Genomic DNA, 24,145 nt, shown 5'->3' with positions numbered 1-24,145 from the left:
CTCCCGCTTCTGTTTCTCTGTGAAGCTACAGTGTTGGGAGAAAATATTAGTTCTTTTGTTTTCGTTAATCTTTCAGATCGAGAAACTAGGTGTGTGACCACAATGATTAAAGATGCACCGATGCGATATTGATATCTGGATCGGTCCCCGACATTTAAAAATAGATTCAAGATCGATTATCAGTGACGATGTGCCTGATTCTTAAAGGTGGAGCTATTCAGTCTAATTCTGTGCTCTGAGTGACATCATGATTTATTATTTATTATACGCTACATTTAGAATCTCTAATTGCACTTTCTGAATCATCTGAAAGATTTGTTGCATGTTTATTTTAACATGTTTGACCAAGATAGTCAGCCTATTGTTAAATCAGTCTCAGTGTCTTTATTGTTTATTCTACATTGACTGTTTCCCTACTAATTCCACTGACTGAACAAATAAAGTTGTTTTAACATGTTTAAGATGATGGTTTATGGCTTCAAATAACTGCAAATAAGCTGCAGTTATTTGACACCTGCAACTCATTTGTTGCAGTTATCAAATAAATTTGGAATTCAGTACATTTATGCCTGTGTTTAAAAAAAAGAAGCATTTAAAGTCAATGTTCAGCGCTGTTTTTTCGGTATCGGATCGGTATCGGCTGATACCAGACCTCTGATATCGGTATCCACATCGGAAGTGAAAAGAAGTGGATCTGTGCATCCCTAGTAACGACTCCCTTAGCAACAACATCTCCATTAAGATGCTCTCAACAACTGCCAGGAGTCTTTTTCCCTCCCTGTGGAGGAGTTTTGTCCCAATCTTTTTTTGCAGAATACTTTAGCCGCATCATAAGTTTCTGAACACCTGAACAGCCTGTTTTGGATAACATCCAAGAGTCAATCAGATTCAAGTCCAGACTTTGACTTGACCACGTCAGAACCCGATGCCGTTGTTCTTCAGTATTTTCTGCGAGAGCTTCAATGACGCCAGGCCGTTCAGGTCCAGACCAACACACTACCATCATGGCTGATGGTGGGTTTTATTCTGAAATACTGCGTTAGCTCCACAGCAGCTGCAACGGGACACACCACTTCTGAAAAGTTCAACTTTTTCATCATCTAACCCTTAAATATTTTCACAGAAGCCTTGGCAATCGTCAGGATGCTTTTTTTGGGACATCCTGTTCCGCTGGGTCAGCAGTGGTTTCAGTATTGGAACTCTCACACAGATGGGGTAACTTCTTAATGTTGAACTCCGACCTTTACTGAGGCTAGAGCAAATGCGACCCCCTGCATGAGTCACAGACACTCTTGGAGCTCCATGTTTTCTCCATTTGTGGATAATGGTTCTCGTTATGGTTCCGTAGTCCCGCAGCCTTAAAAATGGCTTTCCAAACCCTTCCCAGACCAAACTCTGTCAATGATTTTGTAATGATTCAGGTCATCTAGATTGTCAGAATGAAGGACAAAAAGCCTGAAATTTATCAAATTCTGCAGACGAGTATAATTATGATACAAGTGAAAGCTTGAGAGGAGAAAGTATGTCTCCTTGGGAGAAACATGTTATCTTTTGGCTGCTCATGATTTCTCTACGTGGGATGTCTAACAGGTCAGCAGTGCTGATCTGCACTGAAGCAGCACTTTTATCATGTTTAATGACCAACTCTGGAGGGAGAGGTTATTCATATAGTGTCAGTGTAAGAATGCACCGCTACAATGAAAATAGATCCTCTGATTAAAATAGAAAGTGCTTCAGGAGTAATGCATTACAAAAATAATCAAGTCAATTTTAGATTAATATGTTGGGTGAAGTCATTAAATATTTGACAAAAACTTAAAAAGTTATTACAATGAATAGACAAACATTTAAGAAAGTTTTGGACACCTACGTCGCTATGATCTGGTTGTTATCACTTCATTAAAATATAAGACAACTGTTCATAATCAACAGGTACGGTAAAATAAAATAAAAAATCTACGCCCTCCTTTTCTTCCAGAATTTTATCCATCAAGACATAATACACCAATTTGATCTTTATCAGGTTGTAAAATTATTTAAATCTAAAAATAAAAAAAAGCATACCATGGTCTCCATTGCTATTGACTGTTAAACAAAAAATAGCTAAAATGGAACAATGAAAAAATAGTAAGTACACCCCCATAATTCAGTAGCTAGTATACCTCCACTCAGTAGATAGAATTTAAATTGTCTTCTGTCTTATTTTAGCAGCATCGCATTTTGTTTTGGAAGAAACTTAAGCTCAGTCAGGGCTTTGACTGGACCTCTTCTTCAATCATCCTAGATTACATTGGGGATGTGATTGTTGTCCTGTTGATGTTTCAGCTTGGTTGTCAGGTGACTTCACAACAGACTATCTAAGACAAAAGTTGACTTATGCACAGCAAGGTCCCCAGGCCTGTGGCTGACTAACAAGCCCAGAGTATCACCACACACCACCGTACTTGACAGCTGCTATAAAGGACTGTGTGCTTATATGGTGTCTTTGGTTGTCACCAAACTTGCTGCTGTGCATTATGGCCAAACGACTGTTCTGCTCTCATCTGTCACAAGCAATTTGCTCTAATGGTGCTATAATTACTTCTGATGCAACTTTCTGCTTCAAGAGAAGACACTTTCCCCACGTTCAGTCTAATTTAAGTGCCATTAATTTCAGCACTTAACATGCTAACTGGAGCCTGCAGAGGTCCCGGAGCTCCTGGGTTTTTTGCAATTCTCTGAGAAATGCATGTTCTGACCTTTGGTTTCTCTGAAGAATGATGAACTTCAAATATTTTTGGAAATGTCAATATAACGTTTCCTCGATTTATGGGTGGTAAGAATTGCTTTTATGAGTTCATTGCTGATGTTTTCCCCCTTAGGATTTTGTTAATACAAACCTGTGTGTTCCAAAGCAGCACACTGTCCTTTTCTAAAAAGGTGCTGCCACTCCCTAATGATCAATTATCCAAATACATTTCACTGGAAACACCTGGGTGCTACTTTCCTTCTTAAATCCAATGGAAACAGCAGGGGTGTACTTAGTTTTGTGTTTTTTTGGGGGGGAAGGGCAGGTTATGCACATCTTGAACATTCTGGGGTTGCATTGTTAAACTGATAATGACTATGGGGAACCTGTTGTGTGTTTTTGTTATTTTAATGTTAGATTTAAACAATTTTAAAATCTGATAAAGACACTGTCATTTTAATGTAAACAGCAGAATTGAAAGAAAGTAAACTAATATTTGTCCTATAACTCAATTAATTCAACAGGATTTGTTGAATTAATTGCGCAGAAACGTTTCCAAAATCTCACAAACATTAAACAATAGACCTATTTAAAACTAAATTTGCAATTCTCAACTACACAAAACACCAGCGCCGTATTAATAAAGTGGTGTGGCTTTTCGCTAGTTTTTATCTTTCTAGATAGTTTGCATTAAAAATTTGGGGGGTATTTTTTTCTATTATGATTTAGTTTTCTATACTTCTAATAAAATTAAGATTATGGAGTAAAAACAATTTTTTGCTTTTTCAAATAGCAAAGGGTGTGAAAATGAGTCGCGTGAATTTAGCTAAGTAGCCTTAGTGAAGACCAGCTAGCTACAGCTAGCTGGTCTTCACTCTACTTTTTCTCTATCATATTTTATGTATTTTTATTATGACTCTTGCGAAGTTTGTCAAAATTTTGAGCCTTAGAAAATTACATTGTTTCTAATTTCATTAGAGTAACTTTTCACTTTTAAAGTCATGCACTGGTCTGAAGTTTCTGGATCCGGGCGACTTGTTTTGTTACTGTCGGGACTTCTTTTTTAAAACAGATTTTTCTGGAAATCTTTGCAGAGAAGCTACACACAGAAAACACTAGAGTTAATTACATCATGTATACATGCGCGGTACGTTTGCGACCTGCTTCTGGTGGAAGGAAACAAGCAGGAAGTCGCTGAGCTCTGTTATTAGGAAACACTCACACATCATCACATCTTTGCTCATTTTTGTAAAGATGTCATGAAGGTGCAATGTGAAGTCTATATTTGGGTGAGAAGTACTGCTTCCGGTTTAAATCTTACAGTCAATGCTCTAGAGATGAATGATAAATAAAAAGTGAAGTTGATATATTAATCACATTTTAACGAGGCAGCGCATCAGTGATGCTGAGCAGCGGGGCTTGCGCTAAGCTAACAGCGGCTAGCGGGTCCTACCTGGTCGGCCAGTTTCAGAACAGCCATCTCTGGGTCAGCTTCGTTTGCGCATCCACTCGCCCCCAAACCGCAGCACCATGCACGGTGCGATGCTGCGCCTCGCTCTGCCGCTACTTCCCCCTCGAGCTTCCTGCGGCACTACAGCCGACTGAAAGGCGAAGTTTTAGACCGTAATTCTCTACCAGGCACTCAGACGGGTGACTGTGGTGATGGTGAAGGCCGGTAGGAGCTCCACGGCCATCAGCCCCGCTCCACCGAGGCTATCTGCGGCAGGGCTGCTGAGCCGAGGCAGGCGCGCAGAGTCGCTGGGAGGCAGGGAAACAGGAAAAGCTTGACCCGCTGCTGTGAACGATCCACATTTATGGTTGCTTCTATTACTTCTGGTGCACGGAGGTCCCGGGCGGCTCTCGGAGCTTTGCAGCAACCCTCACAAACCTTCCTCGTCCCCGGTCTGCAGAAGCAGAAAGCTCCCGGAGAGGAAGCTAGGCTGTAGTCAGCTGAACGAGATCACACAGGAAGTCCTTGCTTCTCTCCTGCTTTCAGATGCAAGAGTGGAGGCGAAGCTTGCTAAGCATCACCAGAGCTGCAGCATCTCCTCGTTGCCGCCACCCAATGGCCAAACGCTGAACTGCAAACTCCAACAATAACAAATAGATTTCATGTTTGGTTTTTTTTTTTTGTTTTTTTTTATTGAAACATCAAGGAAGACATGTCAGAGGTCTACAGCCAGGCGGTCACTAGTTAACCTAAAATCGACTCTTAATGTACTACAAAGAAATCCACACAAACAAATAAGACTACTAAAATATATATATAACTGGTTACAAAAAACCCTCAAACTTAAAAAACTTTGAATTTTATTCATATTCTACCAAACTCAAATTGCAACCATCTGCTTTCAGTAGGTATGTCCTCATGTTTGCAGCACAGCAGCAGCATTAGGAATAACTTTAAACAAGGGACGTCTCCTAGTTCTGTTTTCATGATGCATTCCAAAGGTTATGAAGGAAGGAAACAGATGGATGAATCTACTGCAGACACTGAAACAGTGTGACAGGAGGACTAGACTGTATGGCGTGGTGTCATATTTCATTCACAGATGTCATTCAGTGAACATTTTATTTCCTTTTGACCTACCGAGCCTTTGCTGCCAAAAATACTACTGATAGTTTGAGGAAACAATGTTCCTGAAATGTTTGGTTTGGTTGAGATGTGGAATTATGAGACGTGACTTCTCCTACAGATAGAATCTGATCAATATCTGTTGTTTTTTTCTTTTTCTTCTGTTTCTGGAGCTAGTCAAAACCAGTTTTTCAAAGAAGCCATTGCAGCCCTGCTACGGGAAGTACTTCACAACTTAAAAAAAAATAAAAAATAAGCACACATCATAACCACGCGACTGCCACGACAGAGGGTTCTCCCAGAAAAACATTCCAACCAGATGAGCAACCAGTTGCGGATTCTAATTCTACAAAATTTTCTTAAACTGCTGCTAAGGTTTAAAATCTTTTAACACCAGAAATCTTGCCAGATGAGTGGCTTTCTCTCAGGGTGTAGTGATAAATGAAATCATATGTTCCCTGTGCTGAACTGGGGGTCTTGTTTGGAGACATGTGGATGTAGTTCTGGTCTGCAGTTGTGAGGACAAAATTGTTCTTAAGTTGAGCTCTGCCAGAAAAGCACCTCGTCCCCGATATCATCTGTGGCACTCCTGGACAGGATCTCGGGACTAGCTGTGGGGGAGAGGACCTCTGATTTTGTAAATTTGGGAGTCGTGTCTATGCTTTTTGCAGATGATGTGTTTCTGTTGCCATCTTCAAGCCACAACCACCACATGAAGGAGCTGGGATGAGACAAAGTCTAGACCAGGGGTGCCCAAGTCGACTCCTCAAGAGCAGTGAAGTATAGATACTCCAACATACCAAAGTCAACTGGCTTAAGTCCTTCTCTAGCAGTAATTCAGGTTGGCAGAGGCCTGGTAACAAGCCATTCATTTCATCCAGGAGTGTTAGAGAAGGGATGAATCTAAAAGTTGTAGGGTGGTAGCTATCAAGGACTGGACTTGGGCACCCCTGGTCTAGTGTATTACTCCTCAATTGCAGTCCTTTGGACTACTGCCCTGCGTATTTCAACTGTGTCTGTTCCAGAACTCCTGATTGAAATGATTGGATGATCTCCTCTGCAGCCACAAAGTGCTGCTGAAACCTGTTAATCACCCACATATTAAAGTCGGGTGTGTGGCAAAAGAGGGAAAACCTAATAAATGCAGTGTGGTGGTTCCTAAGGATCGCAATTGAGAAACACTAGTCATAATTCTCAACTGTAAATAGGACAGGCCAAGGGAGTCCAAGTTCAGTTCTCGAGAACTACCATCCTATAACGTATTGATGCTCCTGGATGAAATGCATGGCTAGTTACCAGGCCTCTGCTTGAGCTATTTGACTTGGTTGTATTGGAGCAGGGATGCATCTAAAAGTTATAGGGTGGTGGAGCTCGAGGCCTGGACTTGGGCACCCCTGGGGAAGATTGATTGTTCCTGGTTGGGGTCAGGCTCTGCATCAAGTGTAGGACCTTGCTGTCTTGTTCATAAGAGATGGTTGAATTGAGACAAAGTCTAGAATGAGACATTGGGGCCTGATATGAAGAAAGAGCAAACAAACAAAAAAAAAGCAAAAAGTGGTCTGTTTGGACCCTCACTAAACAAAATCAGTGAAACAAGGCAAGCAACCGGTATGAGTGTCCTCTGTCCTGCCACCTTCAGCCTTAGAGATGAGGAGCTTCATCATCTGCTGCTGCTCTACATGGTCAGCGAGTCAGTTGAGGTCATTTAGAAATACGAACAGGATGCCTCCGAGGCACCTTCCTTTGGAGGTATTCAGGGCACATCCTGCTGGGAACAGACCCAAACCACATTGGAGAGGCTATATTTGCGTTCTGGCCTGGGAACGCCTTGGGATTCCCTATAATGAGCAGGGGAAGAGGATGTCAGTTTCCCTCTTCAACCAGTTGCCACAAGGACTGACTTCAGTAAAACTGAAAACAATGATAGATGTACTGAATATGGAGAAACTGTGCCGTCTTTCTCCACCTGGGCACTGCTGAGGTTTCACTTTCTGTCCTCAAGATAAACATAGCTGTTTGGAAATGATCCTGGGACCAAAAACCTTTGCTTAAAACCCGTTTAGACAAATGTTTTAGGCATATTTCGGCAACAAGCATAGTTGAAATTTCTTGACCCAAGGTTTTATTGTGAGGCTTTCTTTCTGGCATATAATTAGACCAGGGTCATTTCTCACTGAATTATCTTCACTAGTATGCCGTCCTGTGAATACTAACCTCTCCATCTGGTATGCGGAGAATGTCTTTTTGCATGTGATCCAACATTAGCACTCGTCTTAACCGTAAAAATCTGTACTTTTCTCGTCACCTTGTACTCTCTCCTGCATGCTGAACACAGAATTTACTTTTTTCCCCCTAATGTCCAAAATCTAAACAGATACAAATACTTTGCAACAAACTTCCAAAAGTGAGCAAACTACACAAACGGATCAGAGAGGGAACAATATGGCCTCAGTTCAGCCGTCTGCAGGGGAATCTGGGTCAGAGTCTGTGGTGCAGGAGTGAGCTGAACTGAGGGAAGGGGGAGGTGTGACTCACAGTTTGTGAATATGTGGAGGTTTTATTTTTTTATTCTTTGTCGCTTTATTACAAGCTCATTTGTTACCCAGGACAGTAAAGAGAAAACAAGGTGCATGGCATTCTTCCTGGATGCAAATGCAGAATGGAAGAAAGAAACTCAACCAGAAACAGGGTTTTGTACACAAACCTTTTATTTGGTTAAATAAAGCCTTGATCTAAGTACAGAGGTGGTGTGAAAAATGGAGAAGGTCTGGGCAGTACAGAAGTCTATCATAACCAATTAAACAGACAAAATGATCCAGATATTTAAAATGTGCTGACGACAGCCCTGTGTTCTTAGACAATCTTCCGACCTCAACTGGTTCTTACAGGAAACACAAGTTAAAAGTAAAAAATACATACAGACTCTACAAGGTTCCTTCTTTCACGTTTGGAATTTTCACTCAAGTAGAAGAAACTGAATGTAAGCACGAAGCCACTAAATAAAAACTGACCCACAAGCGACGGATCTAGAGCTGATCAGAGTTGGGAAGGAAAAAAAACAATCAAAAAAACATCAGTGTATTTACAAAACGTATTCGAGCTCATAGCGGACGTAGACGTTCTTCTCATCGTTGTAGACCTGTGGGTAATGAGCAATCAGGGCGTCCTGGGAACCAATGTAGATGGAGTTGTAAATCTTCCAGTAGACGTCTCTCACCTTCCGGGCCGGATGGAACAGACCCTGCAGAGACAGACGGGGTTAAACAATGTGGTTCGTAAATATTAATCGAAACATGTCTATGTGCCATCCTCTCTAGTCATACAGTTCCAACATCTCTCAACCTAACCCTGGTCCCTACCTGTAAGCAGTACTGCAGCATGCGGCAGGGGCCGAGGGCCACTCTCAGCCCCTCCAGGGCGCCCATAACAGCCTGGATGACGTGGGGAGACGTCTCAAAAACGTTGGGCCACACATAATTCAGTAAATGGTTGAGAGAGTCTTCACAGCCAAAACCGTAGACACCCAGAGACATGTGCTGGACGACGGCGCTGGCGGTCTGCCTGTGGACCAAATCTCTGCAGGATGGCAAAGAAACCAGTTCAGAACGACATCCAAACAACGCTCTTAAGTCAGTCACATGGTTTTATCCCAGTATATTATAAGCCTGCCGGGCCGTCAGGCTTTACTTACCAAAAATACAATAATTAACTCTTCATACATTCACATTTCCTGTCAACTTTAAACATTTAACTCAAAAACATGCTAGGCTGCTGGATGACTGCCTTAGCGCCAGGTTTTCTGGGTGAAACCCTGAGTCGTGTGTCTGGACAGGTTCTTCTCCACACACATTTCTATTTTGCGTCTTGAATGATGTAATTGGAAAGGCCAATTCAATCAATGAAAATTAAATGTTCCATTTTGTATATATATGGTTTCTCCAAGGCATCTGTAGGTTTCAGCAAGTCAAATGAAAAACTTTCCAAGACCCTTTTAAAGCCAGATTGAAGTAAATTTAAATTACAAATGCAAGACATTTTAAAGGCCTCAAGTTTAGATACATGAAAAAGGATTTTAAGGTCAGCCTGTTTGTAGTGCATTAACATAATAACATACATTTATTTATGCCAGATATTTGTAAAGCAGCCTGATGGTCAAAGTGGATTGGTAACCAACATCTTGAGAATGGAACAAGAAATAACATCTGTAAAAACACATATTTTTTCCTTTCTCAACTTGGCTTTTCCAACTCATCAAACCCTGGGAAAAACACCTAATTCCCTAGTTTTCCTTTCTGGATGGGAATCCAGATAATAGCTGAAGTAAATTGCATTTAAATATATCAATAAGCAATTCCAACTCATCGGGGAGTTGTTTTAGACACGCCAATAACTTGCTAGAAATCTTTCAAACTGAGGAGGATCACCTGTCCATTAATGCGTCCTCCAGCAGAGGCGTGACAGCGTAGATGTAGTCTTTTCCCATTTCTCCGATGTACTCGAACAGAAACGATAGCGACTTCAGGACGCCGTTCTGCACGTTCAGCTCAGGCACTCTGTATTCGTTCATGAGCGCCGGCAGCACCGTGAAGGGCGAACAGGTCTCCGCCACGATGGCGATGGCCACGGTGGTACACACGCGGTTCTGACGCTCCTGGACCTTCAGGTTGTTCAGCAGAGTGGCCAACACGTCATGAGGCCTGAAAGGAGAGAGGGAAAACAAAATGGGGTCAGACACAGAGTAAAGACTCCTACAGATTAGCATACAGGAAGCAAGCATCTGAACTGACCCGATGGCTTTGGCAATATAACCAAACGTGTTGACGGTAGCTCTGCGGATTGCCTTTTTGTGAGCTTTGAGCAACTCCAGCAACTCAAAGCAAATCCTCATCCACTCTCTGGCTGACACGTACTCGGCACCCCTACACGAGGAACAAAAGTTAGAACGAGATCTGGCAGGAAACGGGCTGCACAACACTGAATCAGATTGTTGTTCGTGCAGATTGCACCGACCTATCAGCAATCCGGCCCACCAGGTCGATGCAATTCTCCTGGACCTTCTCATGCCGGTTCTTCAGGATGGGCGTCAAACGAGGAAGCAGGTCTTTGATTGGCGGAGTCATCTTGTGCATACCTATCATAAGCAAACAGCAAAATCTTTCCATATAAATCTTAAGCTTAATGGGTAATAAAAAATATATAAAAAACACGGCTAAACACTAAACAAAAAGATTTTTATCATACAAACGGCATATTTAAAAAAAAATTCTAGTTATTAACACCTTAATAGCTGACGTGTAAAAAAAACTCAAACCTTTGGAGTAAAGGTGGGCAATATGACGCAACATTTTTTTTATAAGAATTTTTCTTTTCTTAAATAAAAAAAATAAATTGTAAATGAAATTAAATATTTTAAAAAACTGGCTTCTGTTTAACGATTCCTTCTGTGAGCTGACCTGAATTCAAAGTCCGTATAGTTGGAAGCTGTAAAAACCACCATTTAAAACAGGATGGTAGCAGCAGTGTTGTTGCTAAGGAGACGCTCTCCGACATACCTATGACATTAACGATGGCCTTCAGCGCTCCCAGGATGCTGCCCAGGACCTCGGGGTACTCCTCTCCCAGGTACTCGTACAGAACTACGCCCAAGTGACCCATCAGCTTCTCCTGCAGGGACAAACAGCAGAGAGCATGAGCTGGAGCAGTCGGTCAGACCCGGCGGGCTTCGATGCGGCGCGGCGCTGGACTCACCTCCTGACAGGTTTTCATCACCACCGCCGTGCGGGAAATGAGGTCGGCCGCCTGCTGGCGGACTTTGGCCGACTTGTTGTTGAGACGCCATAGGACCGTACCGCAGATCTGAGGCAGGTACGGCTTCACGCGCTTCCCCAGGGCGTTCACCACTGTACCGAACCCATTCAGCATTACAGAATCCTGCACACAGCGGGGAAAAAAAAGGAGGAATTCAGTTCAGCTACAGTAAAAATCCAAATGTTTAGATTAGGTTGTGAACAGAGCTCCTTCCTCACCTCTGTAGTCTGCTCCTGGAAGGCGTACAGAATGCCGTCGATCAGCTGCTCCTCCAGCTTGTGGTCGATGTCAGCGGCTCCCAGGTTCCCCATGATCTTCTCGATGGTCTCCATCACCATCTTCCTGTACTGCTCCGCCTCGTCTTTCAGGTCGTCAACAATGCGGGAAATGATCTCGGCTGCTCCCACTTTGTTAGCCAGCTCCACAGTGGTGTCCACCAGCTGGAAACACAGAAAGGGCAAACCTTAGCCATGTGCGTCGGCTATTCAGGAAATAAGGAAGTCGGAAAACATCTGCATGCCTCTCTGCCCCCCCGGCCAAAAAAAAAAGCATTTCTAGTTTATAGGGTGGAATTTTTGTCAGCCTCATTCAGCATTATTATAGGCTGTACATGACCATCTCATCAATCTTCGTCTTCCCTGGCAATCCCAGTGTTTTTCTGTTCTTGTAGCATCCCCAGTGAAACAAAGGCTGTCTAGGCTTCCAGGGCTCACTGTGAGTCATGTGACTTGCTCTGAGTCCAGAGAGCTGACTTGGTGAAAAACACCTGCTATCTGCAGGCTTATAAAGATGGACAACTATTTATTTTCTTTAGTTTCTGTCCAAACACAGCAAAAAATAACGCAAGATGAATTACTAACGAGTCATTAAATCAAAGAGGAATCAGGAACTGTGTTTATTTTCATTTCTTCCATGGATATTGATATAGCAACATTATTTTTGTCACTGGTGTCAAAAATCCACTAGTATTACTGTAAACGAGACGACATGGAATCACCCCAACTCAATACTGATAGAAAATGTTTATTAAAGACGTCTAACACTGAAGACATCAGTAGGAAAGTTTATGTAAAAAGCAATAAAAAAAAAACGTTACCAAAGGGGAACTTAAATTTTGCAGTTCCTTCGATTTCATGGCTTCAGCGTTAAATGCTGCTCACTGACCTGCCTGTAGTTGCGTCTGTCCAGAGCCATCCTGTGCTGCCAGAAGTGCTTGAAGAACGGGGGCAGGATCTCAGTTTTGATGTAGTTTGCTTCTACACCATCGGTGCCACAACACTGCTTCACCACCTGAGAGACAAAAACAGAAACGCTGTGGGATTTCTGTGCAGTTTGCCTTTAAAATCTATATTCACGTCATTGTAAATAAAGAGCCCTAGGTGATCAGAGCGAGAATGTAACCAACGGGTGCAGGGTGAGACCAGAAAGAGAGCAGCTGATGTTTCTGGTGAGTCTCATGCTGGTGTTGATGTAGCGGACTACTAGCCCTGCTGCAGCCACGTTACGGCTGAGCAGGCGAGAATGAGCCGCCTCCGGTTCGCAGCAGGACGCCCCAGCAGCCGGCGCTTACCTTCAGCACAATCTTCTTCATCTCCTCATCAGGTGACTGGAACTCTCTGATGAGAATCAGCATCACCTCCCTGGTGTAGTAGTTGGCGTATTCGGCGTCCATCAGGGGGATCAAGTAGCCGATAGCTTTGAGGAACGCAGCCAGACCCTGAAGACGTTAAAAGTTAAATGTTAAATCTTACTCATAGATTTACATTGTTTATTTTTTTTGTCCGCTGCTCCCAGCTGAGAAGTAACGGTCTGTCGCCAGACCTCAGCCGGCGGCAGCAGCTCCTTGACGGAGACGATGTAGCAAGGAAATATTCACGCTGCAGCCACGTCCAGGCTCAGCGCTGGGTGTGGATCTTGCGTTAGGAGGAATGAAGCAGAGCGAGGCGCTCACCTTTCCTCTGTGCTGCCGGATGCCCTTCCACAGCGGCTTCAGCACAGAGTCAAATGACTCGATGCCGTAGGGAGTGGCGGCCTCGGCCAGGGCAGCTATGGCCAGAGCGCTGATGGTCCTCACCTTCTGCTGCTCGTCCACCAGACCTGCAGCGCCATCAGGGCAGGGGGACAGTCAGGGTTCATCAATTTCACGCATGGTCGGGGAAAATATGTTTAGGATAATCTTGGCTAAAAAAGAAAATATTTTTTAAAAGCTACAAGATGTGGGGGGAATTGACTATTTGTGTTTAGCAAAACAAAAAGGAGATTTATATTTGGGTATGATAGCTTGTTTACATTACAATCTGTTCCCATAAATAATTTAGAGGTTTCCACAGAAAGCTTCAGAAACGACTCCGGAAATCTAAACCTTTTAAATTTAATAACTCTAGTGAGAGGTGAAAAAGCTGCCAAAAGCTGGTTGAAACTAAAACTTGAGCAATAATCTGCAACTATAGTAATATTTTGAGAGCATTTTCCAGGCTTCAACAAATGCTGTCAAGATTAGTGAGTAGAATTCAAATCCATGTGAAACAAACTACAGAATGGTGTGTGAGGAGCCAGTTAAAAGTTTCCAGAGCTCAGCGCTGAACTGACCGTGTTCAATGATCTCCACCAAGCTGCGCAGGTGAGGCAGGATGGCGCAGCCCATCAGGATGGCGATCTGCTGCACGATCTTGATGCCCGTGTGTCTGGCCTGCCACGACTTCTTGCTTTTGCACACGGCTTTGAGGAAGGGGAGGAGCGAGGGAATGCCGAGGGCGGAGGCCACCACGGCGAAGGCTCGAGCGGTCGTGTTTCTGACGTACTCGTCCATGTTGTCGATATCGGGTCGCATCGTAGAGATCATGGTGGCCAACCCGGCAGCCTGACGCACACAACAGAAGGACAGGCTCCAGGTAAGACAAAACAGATGAAAATATGGACAATTATTTTGTCGCGTCCCACCAAGTAGATTAGAGCAGGTTTATCCAAAGAGTGGCACAGGGGCCATTAGTGGCCCCTCGAATAATTTTCTCCCCATCACAGGTGGTTAATGCAGATCTAGACAACTGCATCAAAGCATTCACGACTAGGGCTGAAAATTTATTGGATTAATCGCAATGAATCAATTATTTTTAAAAAATAAAATAAAAATCGTCAGCTAATTTATTAATCGTTAACTAGAGTATAGACCCAAAAAAGGCCATTTGCTGAAAAAAAAAAAAAAACTCAACAGAAGAGAATATATATACATTTTCTAACGAGTGTTTGAACAAATAATCGTATTAATTGTGATCAATCAATTATTGAACGAACCGTCAACTAATTTGGTAATCGATTAGTCGTTAACTGGAGAATAGACTCAAAAAGGGCTATTGGTTGTAAAAAAACAAAAGAAACTCAGAGAGGTAATTAAACCAAAACAGAATATATGTATATATTTTAGGTTTAAGATAAAAATGCATGTTTGTAAACATGTTTTAGCCAAAACTCCTCAAATGGAATCGTCTTAAATTCACCTGGTTCAAATTCACTGAACAAATGCTGTGGTACTGAAATTTAGGGAATAAAATGTTTATTTTCTTATTTAAAAAACAAAAAATTTTATTGCTTATTTTCATTTGAAATTGATTTGTTTGCTTGCAACTTTTAACTTTATGGCCTTAACATTTAAGGCCATAAATTCATAAATGAAAAATATTTAAGTATTAAATGTGGCTCTACAATAACAACCACATCCATCATATTGAACAGCTGACTTTGCTGCACCCAAATAAAGTTAAGTAACTTTATTTGCTTGATGTTATTTTTTTCCTTGACAGGCAAGTACTTTTGATTCGATTATTTTGGCCGACGCGACAAAATGTTGAGATTAATAAGGCCACAAAATAAAGTTACTGGACAAGAGAATAGGCCTAACATAACAAAAACTTAAAAAAAACATTGTAATGATAAGTTCAGAAATAATATATATATATTTTATAGTCCAAGATTTGTGCCCAACAGGTGCAGGTTGAGAACAGACGGGTTGTGAACATCAGGTCTGCTTGCTCTCATGTTGGTATCACTCTGGCGAACAACTAGCCCTGTTCTGACCACAGACCGGTCCAACAGGCGAGAATGGTTCGCAAAAACACCTCAGGACAACAAGAAAAAAAAAGTTCAACATTACCTTTGCCAAGTTGGAGATGATTTCTCTGCCTTCAACTCTGGCGTAGTAGTCCTCATCGATCAGCAGCGGCTCAATCACCACCAGGATCTGGACACAAGAAGAAGAAAGGTTTGAGAACCAATGCCAGCAAAGCGAGTCCACTGGAGTGAGCGCGAATCTAAAACTGAGCCCACCTTGTGCACGTACGGCCGGACCAAGTCGTCCAGTTTGTAGAGGATGCGGTCGATGACTTTGACCAGCAGATGGCGCTCTTGGTCTTCCAGGGTGGGGGACATGAGCAGCGGCAGGATCTGGTTGAAGAGCGGACCTGCTCCGAACTCTCGAGCTTTGTCAGTTATCTGGCGCAGAGCGGCCTGACGGGGGAAGACAGAACTGCTCATCGCCTGCAGGTCTACACACCGTTTCCATGTGCATACTTGTTCTTTTTCAGCTTATTTAGATCATAGATCACACTTCTACATTTGACCACTGTTCTAACAGCAGTGGGAGAAATGAAATGGCTTATGTCCACTGCTCCCAGTAGAGAACACCAGTCTAGACTGAGCTCAACATTTATTCACGCTGCAGCCACATACAGGCTCAGTGCTGGGTGTTTATTTTGCAGCAGGAACTGAAACGTCTCCACTACACAAACTTTGCATCATGACGCTCAGAAACCAACCTTTCTCATGGGTGGAGTTCCATTCTTGATCTTCAGCAGCAGCTTCATGATCTTCCTTTCCTTCTGTTCCTCGGGGCTGAGAGTTGATTCATCCACCTCCACCTAAATTAAACAGGTAATGACTTCAAACTGCCTTTGTGTACAGTTATAGTTACAAATGATTATTATAGCAGAGTATGCTGGTGCTCACCAGCAGTTTGTCAAAGTACTGAATGTCATCAGGTTTGAGGAAGGGGAGGTTTCCAGAGGGTTGGTCGTTCATCTGCTTGGTGGTCCGGTCCTCTGCCTGCATGTGGAAGCCCGTCATGCCTCCGATTGGGGTGGGAGTGGCCGACAGCTTACGGGCCGGGGTGCGGATTGGTACGTACCCCGCTGGAGGAGGCAACACCTGCAGACAGGAAGGACAGACTGAGTCCTGGGTCTTCCTGGGAAAAGCTCACAGCAGGGCTGGGCAGCAAACCAGTAACTATATATATATATATATCTCGCCACAGACACAGCATCAATATCTATGGAAGCCCATTTCCGCCACTCAGTAAAAAATTTTTTTTAATAAATTATCTCAAAACAATGAGATAGTACCTCAAAACTATCATTGTTTTGAGGTAAGTTTTTTAACAGAGTGGCGGAAATGGGCTTCCATAGATATCAATAGAAAATGCATGCAGTAAAATGACACTGAACTTGGACGCAGAACCGCACAGCATTCTGGGAGATGTAGGCAGAGGAAAGACTCCTCAGTCCCAGTTAACTAAGGCTGGAGGCATCAACCAGCCACGTCACCAGTTTGGTAGTAGTTCAAATATTTAAAACAAAAAACTAATCAATAATTATCAAAAGACTAGTGCTGAAATTATTGTGATTTATTAGTTCTTTAAATAATTGTTGATTAATTTAGTAATTAAATTACCTGGAGTACGTGAACTCAAAAAGCCAAAATAAAGACCTTCTTTGTCTGTAAATCTGCTCTTCCCAGAACTCAAGTGGCTTCGTTTGAGCTTCACCTGGTTCAAATTCAGGAAAATAAATCCATCTTTAATTAAACACCTTTTGCTATCCAGTTATTAATGGGTTGATCCAGCATTAGTCAACAGATCAGCCTTACTATGTATTGGTATTAACTCAAGCAGAAAGCTCTGATCTTTTCACATGTGGATGGTAGATGAATTATTTAGCTGCAGATGCATCCTTTGCTACAAATCATCAAATTGTTCATTGAAGGAACGCTGTTATTGCATTCCAGGCAATAAAATGTTCACTTATTTAAAAAGGAAAAATATTTTTTGGTTATTTGGATATTTTAACGCGCCTCTAATTTTGCTTAAAGCTAGCTTATGTGGTCAAAAGAAAAAGCAGCAAAATGCGCCAATTTTTCTCACTGATCGTCAGAATAATCGATTGCTAAAACAATTGTTGGCTGCAGCCCTGGGATCAACTGATATGAAACTCTTACATTGTGATACGTTTTTCAGATTTGGCTGAGCCCAGTTTACGGTCTGTCTGGTGAACGAGATGTCTAGTGACACCTAGAAGAGCAACAGACCTTGTATCCTTCCGGGAACATGGCGTCCAGCTCTTCGTCGGTCAGAGGTCGGTTCCTCTCATCAATCTCCCGTTCCCACCTCCAGGCCTGGAGCTGCTCCGGGGTCATGCTCATCAGGTGTCCTGGAGCAAACAACGGTTTGATTCAGAAAGAGACAACAGCAGAAGAAGTAATTCTTCGCTTGCTGCGTTTCCATTACAAAATTGTCAATATTTTTGCCAATGTCAAAGACATAATTTCACAATTACGGCAATTCCATTAAATAAGAAACGTGATTGAAATCACACATGGATAAGTTTGTCCATGCGATAAATTATAAACTAAAAAATAAAAAACACCAAAACTTTTTCATCAAAAGACGAGGTTTTGTTGTTTTTTTTTTTTTAATGTGCTACCATTAAGTGAATCTGAAATGTCAAATTGAGCAATGACATGGTGAATGGAAACATGGCTTATGTGTTCATGATGCAGAGGGGGAATGACAGGAGGATGTGTACCGGGTGTCGGTGTGGCCATGTTCATGGCCGGTGTTCCTAATGGAGTTTTTCCAGGCGTCAGCAGCGGTGTGGAGGAGCCCATCTGGCTGGCGGGTGTTTCATCCCACCGAGACTTCCTCTTGCTGGCTCCCGGGGTCGGGGTCTCCCCCACCGACTCCTCCCCTCTGTCCGTGCGCGGCGTCTCGGCCCAGCCGCTGCCGTGTCCCGGCGTCTCGCGCTCCGTCTTTGGGGTTTCGTCCCAGCGGTTCTTGCGGACGCTCCCCGTGGCGCCGCCGTGGCCGGGTGTGGCGTGGCCTGGCGTATCCCGGCCAGGCGTGGCGGCCCCGGCTGGGGTGTGGCTGGGGGTGGGGTCCCACATACGGGTGCTGGGCGTGGCCCCTGGGGTCTCACTGCCCTTCGGGCGGCCGGGAGTTTCGTCCCAGCGGCTGTTGGAAGGTGTGTGTGCAGGAGTGTGTCCTGGAGTCTGAAACAATTGGAGGGACAATCTGCAGGTTCAGAAGAGCCGTTTCCCCCCCTCAAGCAAAGCAGGATGGACAGACTGAATATGATTGACTCACCTCAGCCGCGGCGTCTGCCTGGTCCCAGCTGGACAGTTTTTTGGGTGTGGCGTTGGACGGAGTTTGGTCAGCTGTCTGGTCCCAGCGGCGCTTTCGTTTGGCAGCAGCTTGGGAGGCAGCAGACCCATTGACAGCTTTCAGATCCCCCGACTTGGCCTTCTCTGCCAGCTGCAGACGAATCTCCCTCTGCAAACACAACAGATGATGGCCAAGGTTAGCGCCAACGGGACTGTCACTGCATTCCTGCTTCAAAACCAGATGCAAAGATCTATAGTGACCTAGTTACAACAAAGACACTACTTGTCTGACAACCAAGAGAAAATTGTGACTGCAGAGCAAAAGTTAGGGTTTTCAGTGCCCACCATTTGTCCTCTTCACAACACACATATAAAAAGCTAAGTCCTCAGCCGCCATGTCCCCGTTGGCTGGATGTATGGCCACTTCAGAACGAACTGGGCCTGTATCCCCAGAGAATCCAAAGACTAAAAGTAACTCTGAGTGACGTCATTTTAGGAAAATTCCTAAATGGAAACCTACATTTTTACTGGGCAATATGGTTTAAAAATCCATTCATCCATTTATTAAAAATAAAATCTCAAATTCTATTTTCAATTTTAATAGATTTTTTTACTCATTCTTTTACTTGAAAGAAGAAAAAAAAAGACGAGATATTTTTAAGAAACTGGCTTTTATTTTAATCATTCCGACTGTGAGTTGGCCTGAATTCAAAGTTGAAATAAATAGAAGCTGTAAAACAAAAAAAGGTAGATGGGTGGTGTTCATATAGCAGCTTAGGCCTTAAGAGGGCTCCTAATGTGCTGGACACCAGTGGAAAACTTAAAAATGGAGCTCGTAAAATAAACAAACAAACGTTGAAGATGGTAGAATGGCATGGACATGTAGATTGAAAATGTAAGGAAGAATTTTACAATCTTTACAGTTCAAGGTGAAGATAATAAACACAGACTGCAACCGATGGAGTAAAGAAAAGCTGGTGTAGAACCGTACCTCCTCTTTGGACAGGTTCTGTTCCATCATCACGTCTACATACGACCTGACCTGCAGCTTGGGGTCCGGTGTTTTGCCCCCTGCGCGAAAGAGCACCAACAGGACAAAGGAGACTTATCAGGATTCTGAAAGAGCAGCCATCACAAACACAGCAAGTACAAACACAGCCAGCTAACCCTGTCTCTTTACTTATGTTCCTGCTCTGTGTAAAACAGCTGATTAACAAAGGAAAGAAAAAAAAAAACTTGTACTGAATTGTTAAGGGAAAAAAAATCTACAGCGTTTTCTTACATTGAGTCAAAGCTTTTTTAAAACAACAACAAACAAGATACGTGAAAAAAAGCTGAGGTTGTGATGATTTCTTTAAGTGGATTAAGAAGTCTAGCCATCACTGATGCAGGGCTCCTGGGCTGTGCTCCTCAGAATACGTACACTTTCAGTGCCAAGGGTCCTTCTGCAGTCAGACTTCAACCGGCAGAAAAGAAGCCTAGAAAATTTCTCTTTACCATTAGTAACACTTTGGAAAAGGGTTTGAAGTCACACACAACAGTATACCACCTGTGTTGCAATGAGTCATGGCATTCATAGGACAATGCATCTTCTTGGGGATTACCCAGCAAAAGTTACAGATAAATGATTCTGACTGTTACTTTTACTAAAAGACACTAAAATGTTCAGGGTAAGCTTTGGCAAAGTAACAATATATTTATTTGAATGTAAGCAAAAACATTACAACTATAGAGAAATATGTGGGATGCAGTGGCCACTCTGATTTCTGATTCACTCATTTTGGCCTTGACTTCCTCGTATGGAAGAGTGGATAAAACAAAAGAAAAAATAAAATCTGAATTTTTATGTTGGATTTCTGAAAGGCCAAATAAAGGAGGCTGAGGTTTGAAGTAGCTGCGCTGCATCTCATTTCCCCTCACAGCCTCCCAAACAAGCGGCCAGTGGACCCCTGACCAAACTGACCCCATAACCTACACAGGATGAGTTGCTGCACCCTTTACAGAGTGCAGTACAGGACTGGCAAAGCAGTACTGCTGTAGGAGAGAAATTAAGGACAGTTAGTATGGGCCTGTGGCATTTTGGCACACAACTTTTCTTGGCAACATATTTCTATTTTACAGGGGAGAGCTGTAAAATAAAAATATATTCACATGACAACTTTATACAGAGAGCTCTCGCTACATGCAAGCTTTCAGAGAAACTACAACCAAACCTGAAACACTCAGGTTGTTTAAGCTCTTATCAAAAAGAAGGAAATCTGCTTCCTAAAAAAAAATGAAATTAATGATAAACAGCTATGGTTTGTTTTCAGTATTTCTAGGAATAAAGACGCCAACATTTACATTGCAGATTAATCCAGAGGCCCAATATTTAAATCTTCTCAAAGACTAATTTGATTTTTTTTTCCGTTAGCTTTTTCAGGGCCTTCGACACAGAACTGCAACAATGGTTGCAATTTGCCTCTATGCTGGCCGCTCCACTCTGACTGCCGTAGTTCTACATGACTGTGCCCAGTATGAAAAAAGCACAGCTCATCCAAACCCTAACCCATACATGCTCTGTATGCCAGTTTTGGGATCGTTAACCCTTCGACACACACATACATCACAATCTGCGACCCACGTTTGTTAGGCCAGACCTAACCAGCTCTCCCCATCAACACATGGTTAGCCCTGCAAGGTTTGAGAGGCAAATCAGGAAATAAAGTGTTTCATTTGCAAAACCAGAACACCAACTCTATCCCCAACCAAATGATGAGCCCATACTTCTACTTGGTGTAAAAATAGAAAATGATATAAATGTCGTTTGACCACAAAGGTTTGACCACAGGGAAGGCACGGAGTCTGGGAAGCAAGCTAGTGCAATGTGGTCGAAGGGTTGAACAGTAAAGCTAAGCTACTGATGTTCAAGAAGGGGGAAATTCACTAATGTGAGCAGTGGGGAGGGGAATAAAAAGACAGGGTGTGTTTGATGTGATGGAAAGAAAAATGACAAAAATTTACCGTCAGCAAAAGGGTCGAGACGCTCGGGCGAGATGATCATCTGTCTGCGGCGGGCTTTGTACTCGTCCTCCCGATCGGCGATCTTCTGCGGACGATGTTCTGCGAACGGGTCGTACTGCAGCACAAAAAAATAAATAAATATAAAAAGAGGTGAAATTGTTTGTCCTCTTCCTTCTCAAACAATCATTCTGGAAATAAATGCAACAAAGGGACACAGATGTGGACATACCTGTTCATCCGACTGAGGGATGGAGTTGAGTATTGCCACCGGCGCGTGGTAGCCAGGTTTCTTCTGCCCCAGTAGGCTAGTGGACGTGTCGTCTTCATCGTCCTGGGGAGGGAAGGACAAGCAGGAGTCTAGTCAAATCTCGCCAAACTGGCAAGATCCTCCTAGCTCGCAAACAGAACACACACATATATATATGGGGAGCAGTCAAGCTCCCCGGGATAAAACTTGAATCGCCAAGCAACAGAACTTCATTTAATACTTACGTCCTCCTGCTCATTGGCTGCGATTGAAGTAACATATCCAGCAAAGCGGCTGTCGCTGCCGCCGTAGATCTCCTGGTCGTAGAAGCCAGTGGAGACCAGACCCACGCCCTGCTCGCCATTCTCCTCCTGCAGGCTGGCCTTCATCCCCTGGATCTCCAGGATCTGGGCCTCGATATCTACATGCCATACACAAAAAAAGAAAAAGAAAAAAATTTTAAAAAGTCATAGGACATCCCAACATGCAGTCAGGGTCAACTGGAGTAGGGCTGTTTTAGTAAATGAAAAGAGACATTCCCAAAAACATGCTTAGCAATTTACATATTAAAATCAATGTGCGTTTTGCCTTAAGTACCAAGACCAATGCAATTTTTATTAGTTTTTAATACAGTCTTTGATTACTTTTTGAACAGGCTGAAAAGTGTCAACTATATAATTTTTTTTTTTTTTAATAGACAATGTTCATCAAGTCAATCAAGGGAACCTTTAGTGTTAAACTGTTGTGAAATTTTTGTTGTTGTTTTTGCAGCAATTTTCATTTCATTGTCACAAAGGATCTGCCTCGATAGCATCCTCCACATTGACAACGTCCCCTGGCAGTTTTCTTTACATTGGCATGATTTTTTAACCCCCCCAACATCTTCATAGCCAACATTAAATATCCATCCATTACATTCACCATCCCTCACACACAGCTATGCAAATCATCTTTGTTTTCTCAACCTGAGCCACAGTTCTGATATAGTAACTTATGACTTTCAATGAAACTCAATCTTTGGAGTAAACAATGAGTGAAAATATTATCTAAAGAAATCACGAGCAAACACAAAACTCACAACAGTCTACTCAACTACCTTATTTTTTAAAAACATGTTTCGTCAAAATATGTTGATGGAAACAAATGAAATGACACTGTGACTTTTTAGCAATTAGTCTTTGAAGATAAAGCACGTACTTTGTGGCAAGTGAAAAGGAAACAACTGACATGCGCAACTTTTAAACTGGGCTAATTAATATTAATCATAACCAAGGAAAGAGCGAGTAACTGTCGTCCTCTGGTAAAAAAAAAATCTTTCGTAATGGTCAGGTTCGACAAAGATGAATGAGTTAAAAAGGATTATTTTAGTTTTGCCTTCATTTAAGAATGAGTTTTAGCGTCAGTTGAAAGTAGGTATACGCGAACTGCGTGTCTGTGTCTGAGCTTCTAGTGTTTTGTGACATGGGGGTCATGCTAAAAGCTTTGGCCTCATTATGACAAACAATGGCTATAAATTGTAAAGCTGCAAAAAACAACAAAATAACCGCATATGAGGTAGCATGGCTAGTATATGCAGTTAAATGTAGTGTATAAAGCAATCTAAAAAAAAAAAATCAACCTCTTTACGTGTACAAGATAGAAGCGCCAGAAGGTTGCTCGGTTTAAGCTAGCTAGCTAGCTAACATTAGCAACCAGCGCCATTATATAAACCCGTCCGCGTTGCGTCGTAACAGGCCTGCTCCTTATCCTCTTTTAAACGTCAAACTAGAAATGATAACAAGGAATACTACCGGAATTACTGATGGTTTTGCATTCATTTCCAAAACTCACTGAAAAGCATTACGTAGATATTGGATATATGTAATATTTCAATAGAAACTTACCTTCGTGTGTTTTGGCGATCTTCGCCATTTTGGTGTTGGTGGCTTAAGACTGAAACCGGAAATGCGTTGTTTTTGAGTTCCGTCTCCTTCCTGTGGGGAGCAGTAGATTCATCATGTCTACGGGTAACAGGCTATAAACATAGAACGCCCTTAATTTTAAGCTCCAGACTACATGGTTGGGGGCGTATAGAAGGTTGTTATCATTTTGAAATGTTCTCTTGTCACGCTCATATTTGCAGATGAAATACCACAGCACTACAGAAATGTTATAATTACAAGTAAAAAAAAAAGCAACAAAGAGGAATCTTAACCGAATTTGCAATCTAAGAACTTTTTCACATTTATTTAAACAGCAATAAATTAGTTTAAATCATTTTATTTAAATTTTATGTAATAAACCAACGCAAATTACTGCACAGTTTTAAAATGACAGGAAAATTATTTGTAGTTTTTAACAATCTTTGCAAATAAAAGGTTGA

The 24,145-nt window shown here is 42.5% G+C and overlaps 2 protein-coding genes across 8 annotated transcripts in view; both read right to left on the bottom strand.

Moving 5' to 3' along the window:
- Window positions 1-4,783, bottom strand: part of ankrd44 (ankyrin repeat domain 44) — a 37,514-nt gene extending 32,731 nt beyond the window's left edge. For all 3 annotated transcript variants that reach the window (XM_008437663.3, XM_008437671.3, XM_008437677.3), the window contains exon 1: window positions 4,182-4,783. In XM_008437663.3, coding sequence (XP_008435885.1) covers window positions 4,182-4,208 — 27 coding nt within the window. In that variant the 5' untranslated portion in view covers window positions 4,209-4,783. The remainder of the gene's footprint in view (window positions 1-4,181) is intronic.
- A 3,210-nt stretch (window positions 4,784-7,993) lies between these two features.
- Window positions 7,994-23,775, bottom strand: sf3b1 (splicing factor 3b, subunit 1). Of its 5 annotated transcripts, XM_008437689.2 has the most exons (24): window positions 23,667-23,774; window positions 22,029-22,204; window positions 21,766-21,867; window positions 21,537-21,651; window positions 19,525-19,604; window positions 18,517-18,702; window positions 17,960-18,422; window positions 17,463-17,584; window positions 16,110-16,307; window positions 15,920-16,021; window positions 15,432-15,611; window positions 15,259-15,345; window positions 13,701-13,971; window positions 13,063-13,208; window positions 12,682-12,828; window positions 12,276-12,401; window positions 11,330-11,551; window positions 11,052-11,234; window positions 10,856-10,967; window positions 10,314-10,434; window positions 10,091-10,222; window positions 9,728-10,000; window positions 8,663-8,879; window positions 7,994-8,544 (listed from the first exon to the last, which is right to left on the bottom strand). In XM_008437689.2, exons 1-24 carry the CDS (start codon window positions 23,692-23,694, stop codon window positions 8,386-8,388), a joined length of 3,948 nt encoding a protein of 1,315 aa, XP_008435911.1. In that variant the 5' UTR covers window positions 23,695-23,774; the 3' UTR covers window positions 7,994-8,385. The 5 variants fall into 5 exon arrangements, with proteins under 5 accessions (XP_008435911.1, XP_008435920.1, XP_008435941.1 ...); XM_008437698.3 differs by lacking the exons at window positions 21,537-21,651; window positions 21,766-21,867; window positions 22,029-22,204; window positions 23,667-23,774 and adding an exon at window positions 19,957-21,432; XM_008437719.3 differs by lacking the exons at window positions 7,994-8,544; window positions 8,663-8,879; window positions 9,728-10,000; ... (14 more) ...; window positions 17,960-18,422; window positions 18,517-18,702 and adding an exon at window positions 19,957-20,011 and having other exon boundaries at window positions 23,667-23,775.
- Window positions 23,776-24,145: the final 370 nt, after the last annotated feature.

This window comes from Poecilia reticulata, chromosome 2, assembly GCF_904066995.2.
Source record: "Poecilia reticulata chromosome 2, P_reticulata-male-v2, whole genome shotgun sequence".
Taxonomy (NCBI): domain Eukaryota; kingdom Metazoa; phylum Chordata; class Actinopteri; order Cyprinodontiformes; family Poeciliidae; genus Poecilia; species Poecilia reticulata.
This window is presented reverse-complemented; position numbering and strand designations above follow the sequence as displayed.